This window comes from Pipistrellus hanaki (genome assembly GCF_964339955.1).
Source record: "Pipistrellus hanaki genome assembly, chromosome: 2".
Classification (NCBI taxonomy): Eukaryota; Metazoa; Chordata; class Mammalia; order Chiroptera; family Vespertilionidae; genus Pipistrellus; species Pipistrellus hanaki.
Window position 1 is genome coordinate 18735480 of NC_140504.1, and position 12459 is coordinate 18747938.

General features: G+C 43.7%; 1 protein-coding gene across 1 annotated transcript in view; it reads left to right on the forward strand.

Annotated features, from left to right (window-relative positions):
- The first annotated feature begins 4369 nt into the window (after nucleotides 1–4369).
- Nucleotides 4370–12459, forward strand: part of KCNAB1 (potassium voltage-gated channel subfamily A regulatory beta subunit 1) — a 203153-nt gene continuing 195063 nt past the window's right edge. The window contains exon 1 of the mRNA XM_084873863.1: nucleotides 4370–5480. Within this exon, the coding sequence (XP_084729989.1) occupies nucleotides 5263–5480 (218 nt within the window). The 5' untranslated portion in view covers nucleotides 4370–5262. The remainder of the gene's footprint in view (nucleotides 5481–12459) is intronic.

Consider the following 12459-nt stretch of genomic DNA (forward strand, 5'->3'; position numbering starts at 1 on the left):
AACATCATTAAAATGTCCATACTACCTAAAGCAATCTATAGATTCAGTGCACTCCCCATTAAAATACCAATAGCATATTTCACAGACCTTGAACAAAGTCTCCAAAAATTCATCTGGAATAAAAAAAGACCCTGAATAGCTGCAGCAATCCTGAGAAAGAAGAACAAAGTAGAAGGAATCTCAATACCAGATATCAAGCTGTATTATAAAGGCACTGTTCTCAAAACAGCCTGGTACTGGCACAAGAACAGACATCTAGACCAATGGAATAGAATAAAGAACCCAGAAATTGACCCAAACCACTATGCTCAATTAATATTTGACAAAGGAGACAAGAACATTCAATGGAGTCAGACAGTCTCTTCAACAAATGGTGTTGGGAAAACTGGACAGATACATGCAAAAAAATGAAATTAGACCACCAACTTACACCATGCATAAAAATAAACTCAAAATGGCTAAAGAACTTAAACGTAAGACGAGAAACCATAAAAATCTTAGTGGAATCCACAGGCAGCAGCGAGGTATGTTCTTGCACCATTTTTCCTCAGAGGATGCTAAGGTGCAGAATACTGTTCAGTGGCTCATGGGAAGGAAGGGGAGAGCAGAGCTGGGATTCACATTAGCACCAACTGAACCCATACCCCAGAGCCCTCCCAGGTTACCATGAAAACTCCATGATGAGAAGGAGAAGACTGGGTGCATATTAAGTAGGCTGTGGTCTGTTCCTTACTAGCTCTGTCACCATGACCCAATGATGATCCTTTGACATTATTTCCAAAGAATTTCAAATATCAGGTAATAAATAGAGAACAGCTCAGTCCATGATGAAATTGCAGAGTTAGTGGTAATGAGGCTTTACTAGTATGTAATCCTGTACTCCACATCTCTCTGAAAAAGCACTTCATGGGATTTGTATAACAAGAGAGGGTCTTGGAAATAAAAATGTACCACCCTCATATTTCAAGTGAGAGAGAAGTGGCAGAGAGAACTATAATTACAACTGAGGACACAGAGAAAGTGATATCGCTGGGTTGGGAACTCAGGCCTTTGGCTGCTGTTGCAGGCCTCTCTCCACAGCGTTTTTCTCCCTCTGTACATGTCTTTGTCCTAATCTCATCTTCTTATATGGATGCTAGTAATGGAGGATTAGGGGCTACCCTAGTGATCTCATTTTACCTAAATTACCTTTTAAATATCTAATCTCCAATACAGTCACATTCTGAGATACTTACTGGGAGTAAGGACTTCAACATAGAAATTAGGGAAGACCCATAGCTATATATCTATTTCTGTCTATGTATCTATGTCTGTGTCTATGTCTATGTCTATGTCTATGACACAGACATAGATACACACATATATATATATATATATATATATATATATATATACACACACACACACACACAAACAAACAAATCATCATTTGTGGGGCTTATTTGAACCTGAAATAATAATAGTGAGAATTCCTCCAAATCCTCTTGTGTGACAGTGAAAGCACACATATTCCAAATCCAATTTCCCCAGCTTAATTAGCATGTGGCCTGTTAGCACAAACCCATTAGGGATGAGCATTCTCACAGTCAACTAATATCTAATTTCCGGGCTCCTGAGACCTACTGCTCCATTAATGTTGGAAGGGTGAGCACAGCTGGGGTAAGTCACCACGCCACTGGCTGGCTGTCAGGAAGCCCATGTGGAGTCAGATCTGAAAAGGTGCACTGTGGGCAGAAAGAAAGGGGCTTGTGCTGTGAGCATTCCTCGGGCCTCCATTACTGGACTCTCTTTGAGACACATACTAGAGGCTGGGACACTTGTCTGTACACAAGAGACAAAAACATGAATGTGGGACAGTTACTCCTTTTAAGTGTTCAGGTTGTGTGAAACTAGAAAGGGCAGGTTTTTCTTTTCTTTTAAGGAATCACATTTATCCCAGAATTCGGCATATTCCTACACTCTTCCCTCCTTCCTTCCTTTTTCCCTCTTATCTTCAATTATTTATTGAGTGAGGGCCTGCTGTGCACGAGGCACTCTGCTAGGTCCTGTGGGAGATAGAGAGATGACTTGGTGGGGCTCTGCCGTGCATGTTTTTATTCTGATAACCTGCTCTCTGTTCTGCTTTTGGTTATGTGTCCAGCCCTTGTTCTGCTAATTCCTGGCAAGTCTGAAAGGCACTTGGGTGAACAGTGTCAGATCTTCTGAACCCTCGACTTTCCTCTCCTCCCTGTAGAATTGATAGCACCTCCTGTCCCCAGCCACTGGCTCCTGACCCCTCTGGTCCTGTGATGATCATTGTGCCCAACTTGCCTCCCAGGCTGCTTTATTTTTTTCCTTTTTTATGAGCAGCTCCTTCTGATTCCTCCCACTTCTTCCTCTTCTCACTGTGACTCTCTTCCTGATTCACACTGATCATTTCCGATGAGCCAGCTCAGTGTGGAAAAAGAAAGGATCTAGTGACCTGCTTCCTCTTTGCCCATGGTTACTTATTCTAGGGAACAAACATACTGCTTGAACTCCTTCCTTGGAGTTGAGGGTAAAAATCAGGCCTCCTAGGTTCATTTGTCCCTTGCTACAGCCCTCACCCCATCCTAAAGTTACTTCCCAGCCACTGGACATGGGGCAGTTGTTTAAATTTTTTTCAAAGTAAGATTGAGAAGGGCTTGGAGTGTAAAAAATGAGATTTCACAATGAGATTTAAACCTTATCTGCAGGTTATAAAATGTTAAAATTCATACCTGGAATAGAATTCAAAGCAGGCACAGGTTCCACTTGAAAATTCAATTCTTACAACTTCATTTGGCTGGGAAGACCTGGTCAGGCTTGCTGTTTTTTATCATACAGACACTGCCAGAGTTGTGTTCTCCCTACAGCTGCCACCCCCTGGGAGACAGCCTCCCTCCTCCCCTGCTAATCAAATTCACACCCCAGGCAAAGCCCTGCCCCTCTCTCAGGACTGCCTGACATCCATGAACTCCCTGAGGTCCAGCCTCTGTAAGTCATCTTTGCACCTCAGTAGCAAAGTCAGATCCTTAATAGGTTCTCAATAGAGCTGTGGGAAATCTAGAAATGAGACTTTCTCCAGTTCCCTATAATCATTCCCCTGCTAAACCCCAGGGTGTTTTAGTGTCTGCACAACTCATTCAAAAACCGACTTCATTAATGAGCCCCTCTGAGAGGTCAAGGGGGAAAAGGGACATATGTAATACTTCAAACAATAAAGAATTTAATTTTTTTTTTTTAAAAGATGGGATGCTTTGTCCTCTCCACCCAGATTGCCAGTACCTTGGGGAGAAGGGCAGTGTTTCATTTTTGTCTCCATATTTCTCTTTGCTGCCTAGTGCAGAGATGGGGCTCACAAATATTGTTGATTTGAACCCTGTTCCTTTTTGCTTGACAGCGGCGTCTGTTGGGAGCCATGCTTAGAAAACCGATTCTGCAGAAGCCACAATTTTGTTGTAAATACATTTACACAGGGAGCCCGGCTTCCATGCTCTTCGAACGAAGAGATAAACGGTTATGGGCCCCCGTTGGTGCTTAGTTTGATGCAACTGCATTTATGGAGCAGTTGCTCTGCACCTGACACTGCCCCTGGCGATGCTCCTGCCTCACATCCTGCTGCTGGCCCCTGATTTGGGGATAGGCTTGTTCAGCTGGCCACAGATGACCAGGGGGTAGTGCGCATGCTTCCAGACACCAGGCCTGGGCCCTTCTGGGTGGTCCTGTGGACCTGCTGCTTGCCCAGTGCAGGCCCCTTTGGGGTGTGGGTGAGTGCCAGCTTGCTGCCTCCTCCCTCCCTCTCTCTCTCTCTCTCTCTCTCTCTCTCTCTCTCTCTCTCTTTTTTTTTTTAAATATATTTTATTGATTTTTTACAGAGAGGAAGGAAGAGAGATAGAGAGCTAGAAATGTCGATGAGAGAGAAACATCGACCAGCTGCCTCTTGCACACCCCCTGCCGGGGATGTGCCCGCAACTAATGTACATGCCCTTGACCGGAATCGAACCTGGGACCTTTCAGTCCGCAGACCGACGCTCTATCCACTGAGCCAAACCGGTTTCGGCCTCCCTCTCTCTCTTGACCCTCCTTTGGGAGCCAGAATAGATTTTGCAGCGAGTTCGATGTTTTGACTCCAAAAAGTCTGCACTGTGGCTTTTCAGGAAACTTCAAACTTACCTGTTTAAGAAATAATGCAAAGGGGAAATGAATGCTGGCAAGGCGAATAGGGATTTTCGGCTGTGTTTTCCCAAGCCGGCCAGCGGGTCAGAGCATTTCCCTGTTAATTCACTGGCGTGATCTTGGCGGAAGCGCCCCCCCCTCCCCCCCCCCCCCCCACACACACACACTCTGCCTTCCCCCAGTTCCAACTGTTGTGCTGCAGCAGGAATTGGGTTGAATCTGGGCAGATCCCCTCTTCCCCCCTTTTAGGACCAGCCTTCGGGATTCTGTTACCGCACGAGGAGCCTGTGAAAGTGATCCTCGCCTTCCCGCTGCACACAAAGGCAGGAGCTCTTTAAGGGAGCCAACTGCCTGCTCCTCCGCACCGCGGCAAACCAGGGCTCCCGTGGGCTCAGCCACCCAAGCTTCTGCCTGACCATGAGTGGGGAGGGGTCTTGAGGAGCACTCCCCCCCCCCCCCCCCCCCCCCAGGACATCCCAGAGCGGGGCAGGGAGGAAGCAGACCGTCTGCGCGGATGGAGACCGCCGGCCCCCGGGGATCGGATTAGGATTAGCCGCTGCTCGCGATGCTCAGCGCGCTGCTCGAGCATCCTGCCTGCGGTCCAGAGGGCGCGGGCAGCGCACGCTGCGGAATGCCTGCGTGGATTTGACCCAGCGCCCAGAGGCGAGCGAGCCCGCATTCGGACACGGACACGGCGGACGGGCTTCCGGCCGGGCTGCGTGCAGGCAGCAGGCACGCTCAGCTCCAGGCGGCTGCGGAAGCCTCCCGGCTGCATGGGTTTGGCTGTTTAAAGCAGCGGAGATTCCTCCCCGGGAGGATCGGAGAGCTCGATCCGCGCTCCAGCTGTGACAACTTTGGGGCTGGCTGTTTACTTCTGAGGGCTCCGGGCTCTGTCCTGCACTGCAGCCGCTCCGTCCGCTCCCCGCTCCCGAGTCTGCCGCCAGGACCCCCCTGCCGGCATCCCCAGGAAGGGGGCCCAGGAGGGGTTAAGAGACGCGCAGAGACCCTCCCAGCTACTCAACCTCTCCTGACTGCCTGGGGTCGGGGGTTCTGAGAGGGACCGACCGTGCGCCGCCCGGAGAAGCGATGCAAGTCTCCATAGCCTGCACAGAGCACAATCTGAAGAGCCGGAATGGTGAGGACCGACTTCTGAGCAAGCAGAGCTCCAACGCCCCCAATGTGAACGCAGCCCGGGCCAAGTTCCGCACGGTCGCTATCATCGCGCGCAGCCTGGGGACCTTCACCCCTCAGCACCACATTTCTCTCAAAGAGTCCACCGCCAAGCAGACTGGCATGAAATATAGGTATGGATGGGAGCGTTCCTCTTTCGGGGGGTGTGCTGTGGTCCGTACAGGTGCAGTGGAGACGGTTCATCAGATTGCAAAGTGTGACTGACTTATTGGTGGGTCACCTAATTTAGCATTCTCAGGTGTCTTTGATATAGCTCCTTACGAGGGTAGGAAGCCCAAATTGTGGTGTGTGTGCATAGGATATATATATATATATATATATATATATATATATATATATATATATATATTTTAAATGCAGCCCATTTTCTATATCCTGAAGTGTTAAGTACACCTTAGGAACTGTATGCAATCTAGTCTGCAGAGAATGACACAACTGCTGGGAACTGGGTAGCTTTGGGCAGCATGTGGTTGAGATCAGGGTAGCTTTTCAGCAGCATGTGGTTGTCCTAGTTTAGGGTACAGACTGTCGTTTCTGTGATTATACGATTAAAAATAGTTTCCCATCTAGTACTCGTTTATCTCTTGAAGGATCCGGCAACAAATGCTACACCAGCTTTTGAGGAAGTTTTGTTGCAAATGAGATGGAGCACTGACATTTCAATCTAAACTGCTGCTTGACATAAAATGTAGATGCAGTTGTGAAGGATGGAGAAAAAGTCAGTTGTAATACTACTAGTTTCCTCATAAAAATTTAAGGTCACTCTTCCTCTGTAGTTTTCCATAGTTGAAAATCGCCTTGGTGATAGTTGATGCTCTCTTAAATAGGAAATGACTTAAATTTGAGAAGTAGAAAATGGCATTATTCAGTTATATGTCTCCTGCCTTTGCTTTGCACTGAACTTACCTGACTTATTGCTCTAAAACTACTGTGTTTCTAATCTCGAAGGATGTTTGCAAATGTTGAAGAGAAAAGCTATTAATGCATGTTCCAAAGGCTTCGGTCACCCTAACGTGCAAATATGATTTTGTCAATGATTTACATTTAACTGTCCAGCCTCTTTCTTAGGAACCAGGTTCTAGGATAGAAGGAATGTGATGCAATTAAAATAGTGCACACCCATGATTGTATCCCAGGTGGGATTTTTGAAATAAGCATTTAAACCAATTTCTGTAAAACTTGTCCTTAAAAAAGTTTCTTTGCAAAGTTACAGGAAAGCTTCTTATTGCACAAAAACCAAAAAACAACAAACTTCAGGTGTGTTGTTTTGATATATTTCTGAGGCATTAAGGAAGCAAGCTGTGAGTGAGGTTAGGGGTCAGGGCGTTATACACCATCCCTATGACCTCAGCATAATGCAAGCAGCCTGACTCCAGGCCGCTCCTTATGTGTCAGCAGGGTATCTCTGGTTTCCTGATATTCCATGATGGAGAGTGGAGCCCACAGTGACGGTCTGCTAACTGAGACTGCAGTCTTGAGTGCACTGGCACTTTTTTTAAAAAAAATATATATATATTTTATTGATTTTTTTACAGAGAGGAAGGGAGAGAGATAGAGAGCCAGAAACGTTGATGAGAGAGAAACATCGACCAGCTGCCTCTTGCACACTCTGGACTGGGGATGTGCCCGCAACCAATGTACATGCCCTTTACCGGAATCGAACCTGGGACCTTTCAGTCCGCAGACCGATGCTCTACCACTGAGCCTAACCGGTTTTGGCTGCACTGGAACTTTCTATTGCTGCTTCTGTGGCACACACCCAATCCCTGCCCCGTGGACACAGCACTGCTCTGCACCCGACTCAGTGGCTGAGGTGAAGATGGGCTGCTTGCTGCTTTCCTCTGCAGGGCCCCTAGGACGGGACACTCAGGGTTAAGGCAGATCAGAGAGGTGATTTGAATTGTGGTCTCCAGCATGTCAGCAGCACTGTGAGCTTCCTTTTTGGAAACTAGAAGAAATAAAAACCCTTCCTCTCTGGTGGCAGAATTTCCTAGTTGCTTGGGGATCACTGTATTGGAAGAGATTGGTCTTATGCTGGCTTTCAGACACAGGAGATTTCTATTAAGGGTTTTCTGATAATAGTTGCTCAGCTCAGATGGGATGATAATTGCCTCTCTTTACCAAAAGGTGTGCAAGTAAGATTCACGTGGGCATCTCTCATTACTGGTAACTAAAACCTGCTCTTTTCTGGCAAAAAGGTAGCCACTTGTGGTCTTCAGGATACTCTGAATTCAATATGCTATTTGTTGTTTATGGTGACTGGATAAGATACCTGGTCTCCACTCCCCCTCTTATTCTGAGCCTTCCTGTCTGTGACAGGCAGGTGGTTTTGTGTGTGAGTATGATTTAACCCCTCTCCCTTTTCAAATTTTACTCAGAGTGACCTTAGGGAAAGAATCATGAAATTATGCCAAATGTACACTAAATTTTTTTTAGTGTTAGAGAGACAGATGTGCGAGGAGAAAGAAGCTAACTGTACACTTTAAAAACCATGAAAGGAATAGTTTTATTAGCACAGTTAACTTTTTTACTTTGACATTGATGTCACTAAAATATAATATCCATGTGTGGACTATTGATTGATGATAACAAATAGCAGAACATAAAGTACAATGCCATAGAGTTGGGGAGGGAATTAGCTTACATAAGTGATCAGAAAAATGTCTGAAGGAACTAGAATGGAAAGTCAGTGTCTAATTGTGTTTATAATAATACTTTTATCCTTGCCCTGGCCAGGTGGCTCAATTGGTTGGAATGTCATCCTATACACCAAAAAGGTCTAAGGTTTGATTCCTGATCAGGTCACATACCCAGGATGCAAGTTCGATTGATTCTCTTTCAGGGCACATACAAAGGAAACTGATCAATGTTTCTCCTCTTTCTTTCTCTCTCTCTAAACATATCCTTGGGTGAGGATTAAATAACAATAATAATATTTTTATCCTTGAAAATTATTGCATTAGGCATAGCTTCATCTGGATCCACAAACCCTAGAAGATAAAAAATTATTATCTTTTTGCGTATATTTTTTTTAGGAGAGGGTTCTTAGCTTTCATCAGAATTTGAAAAGTGTCTACCACTCAAAAATTGTCCAAAAGCAGTGTTATAGAGTAAAGAGATTTTCATTTAGTCAACAAATACTTAATTGCACCTATTCTGCACTAGGAACCTTATTGGAACTGGATGCACAAAGGTGTAAAAACCAGGCAAGGTTTGGGGCTTACATTCAGGTTGGGAAAACAAACAAACAATAATAATCTATTGTAAGACATTCCCATTATGGATGTGTTTTGGAGGGTGATAGTCATGCCTGGGCAAACTTAGTTTAACCGTTTTGAGGCTATCATCTCTGCTTTAGTTTCAGGACTATGACTACATCTTGGAGCACAGGTAATTGTGTCCATATCTGCCACCTGTTTTTGCCACCCCAGGGACTTCTTTTAGGTTCCCATCATGCTGTAAGGTGCTGCCTTGCCATTGAGGACTTATCTATAACCCTGATAAAGAAATAGAATGCCTTCTGTTCTTATAATGCATTAGAATTTTAAAAGCCCAACTCATATCATCATCTGTTATTACCATTCATTAATCAAGAACTCATGAACTTGGATTTTAGAAATAATATACACTTGTGTGAAGCATCTGCATTCTGCAAGAATAAAATGCTCAAAGCTACTATTAGATCCATACCATCCTTGTGCAAGAATCTTGCATAAAATTAGCTATTGTTTCAAGGATAAGGATGAAAAAATAATCCACGAGAACAATTTGCTACTCAAATGATACTGTCAGCCCAATGAACAAGATTCCACATTATGTTTATCCTGGGACTATCCTATATGTAAATAACAGAACTATTTATTATATTACTTAGAGTGTTTACACTTGTGCTTTGGTATTGCATGAGCATTTCTTTATGCTAATTTTGTGTGTTTTTAATCTCAGACTTCATTAGACCATGCTGGAGTTTGATGTACAATCTGCAGCCATATGTGATAGATGTAGACACATACATGAGCCTTTCATCTTAAGAAAGCCAAATCACTCAGAACCGAAGCTAAGCCAGATTGGCTTGGTTATTTTTGCTTGTTTGGTTGTTGGTATCATTTTTATAAGGTTTTAGAATGATTCAGCTACTAGATTTGACATCGTCTCAGTGCTTTTGTCATTCAGAATTGAGCATATTTGTACTGATGAACTACCTCCAATTCTATCATTTCTATCATTGTTACTTTAGCTCCAGAGCAATTTAAATATTGATGGATGCATTTTCATTGAGAAACATTTTCTCTGTAACACATGAGTTCACGTAAATATAGTCTTGTGCTGTATAGTTACATAAGACACGCTAAAATTCTTAAGAGGATTCTTTGCCAGGAGGAGTATTGTTAGAGCAATAATCTAAATTCCACTAAAAAAACTTCTGTTTCCAGTTTTTTAGGTCAATCACATGACCACTTTAGTGATTTAAAAGTTTTAAAAATAATTATAGATTCATAGGAATACACATACACACACACATACCCAATCACAATTTCTTTATACCTTTAATCCAGTTTTTTCTAGTGGTCATATCTTATGTAACTACAGTACAACATCAAAACTAGTAAATTGACATTAGTACAGTCCACAAATTTATTCAGATTATACCAGTTACATATATACTCATGTGTGAGTGTGTTTAGATGTCTACAGTTTCATCACCTGTGTAAGTGTGTAACTACCACCACCAGGAAGAAGCAGAATTGTTCCATTATTACAAGACTCCTTCAAACTACCCCTTTCCAGCCATAGCCATGTACTCCTCCCCAGTCCCTAACCCTTGGCAACCACTAATTCGTGATCCATCTCTAATTTTGTTGTTTCAAAAACATTATATAAACGGAATCATACGATTTTTTAATATTTTGGAATTACTAGCCTTTCCCCCCCACTTAGCATAACACTTTTGAGACCCATCCTAATTGTTGTGTGTATCAATAATTCATGTCTTTTCATTGCTAAGTAGTCTTCTATAGTGTGGATGTTCCACAGTGTTTTTAAAAAATTCATCCACTGCCGAAACTGGTTTGGCTCAGTGGATAGAGCGTCAGCCTGCAGACTGAAGGGTCCTGGCTTCGATTCCGGTCAAGGGCATGTACCTTGGTTGCGGGCACATCCCCAGTGGTGGGGGGGGTGTGCAAGAGGCAGCTGATAAATGACTCTCTCTGATGTTTCTAGCTCGCTCTCTCTCCCTTCCTCTCTCTAAAAAAAATCAATAAAATATATTAAAAAAATAAAAAAATAAAAAATTCATCCACTGAGCGACAAACAGGTTGGTGTCATTGTTACTTCTAGAATGCATTAGAAACCATGAGATTATAACATTATTTCCAAATTTTTTCCATGTCATTTAATAGCTCAGAAGATAAATTCAAACTAATTAATAGGCATCTGACGTCCTTCATGGTCTGATTTCCATCATGCTTTCCACTTGCTATTCTTTGTTTTCTCATTTTACCTCCAACTTTATCCTTGAGGTAAAGGCTGCTCACAGTATCCCAAACCTTCGTGTGTATCTGTGTGTGTGTGTTTGTTTTATGTCTCTGTATAATTTTTCACACTGGTCCTTCTGTCCTGGAATGCTGATACTTCTCTTGACAAGTCAGGCAAACTCCTGTGCATCCTCTAAGACCCAACTCTAGTATAATCTTCTATTATATATGAAACCCTTGGCTCCCTCCCATATAGCATTACTCTTTACTGTCTTTGCTGCATTTGGTTCTTAGTACTTCTGTTATTGAAATGATTGATTGCATGGTGCTGGGATCATATATCTGCATCTGTGTCTTCCCCATTAGTCTGTGAGTAGCATGAGGTCTGGATTTTATTTACCTCTGTAACCTGGCACCTAGCACATAATAGCTACTTGGAAAATGACTGCACGTGTGGGACACTTTAAGTGCTGAAGATACAGAGAATGAGAGTCCTTTCTGGAATATTTATAGTTTAGCCTGATTAGTTTTCTACACAAAGGGCTGCATATGTTATGTGATACAAAGAATAAATCTTGCTGTAGTTTGAGAAGACCTCATTCACCAGGGCTGCCGGAGTCAGGGAGAGTGAAAGGTGAGTAATGGAGCTTGGTATTGAGGAGGAAGAAATACCAAGATGCGCAGAGAGGAGGAGGACAACAGATTTCATCCGGGGAAACAGCATGTCCCAAAGACTGCGTGGAGTGGTGAGAAGTCATGGAATAGGGTGGAGGGTTTGTGGGGGCAAGTGGTGAGAGAACATATTGTAGAATTAAAGAGGGATTAGATGATGGTGCCTTGGAGGTCAGGGTAAGCAATTTAGACAGAAGGTAAATATCAGCAATGGTGGAACCTCTATGGATTTTTGATCAGGGTGCTGGTTACACAATTCTTTTAAGAGAGGTTTAAACTGGCAGTTGCTCCCAAAAGGAAATTCATGGTCTCACCTCCCATTCCATATTTTACATTTGAAATAAGAGAATTTGTGTTGAATTCTGGAGCACTCCCTATTTTTCTATGTAGAATCAAGACCACCTAGAAAAGACACAGAGCAGTGTCCCATGCCATTCCTTTCCCAGCCTCTTTATTAAAGCACAGGTCTCATCCACTGTTCTTTACCTCCCACGAATGGTGGGCAGACTTTGAATCAAAGCAATTGAAGTGAGATCAGTCTTGCCAGCCCATTACGTAAAAGGCACCGTGTGTGTGTGTGTGTGTGTGTGTGTGTGTGTGTGTGTGCGCGCGCATGCGAGCCTCCGTATAGGGAAAAGTGGGAGGCAATAGGTGGGCTGAAGTGGAAGAGGAGAAGAGCCAGCTCTGGGGCTGTGTTTCAAATAGAAATACTTGATGTCAGTCCAGAGAAGAAGAGAAGAGAGCAGCTTGGTTACTTAATGCCACCCCCCCCCCCCTCTTTTTTGGTAAAGAGTTCAGTTGTCATTCCCACTGACTCCCATCATGGGTGTGGGCTTTCCTCTCTTCCTCAAAGCAAAATGCTGAGAATGGGGAGGAACCTTCCTGAAAATTAGTTGCTAACTCAACCTCGTGGAGTTTATTCCACCTCTGCAAAGCACCAGTCAGA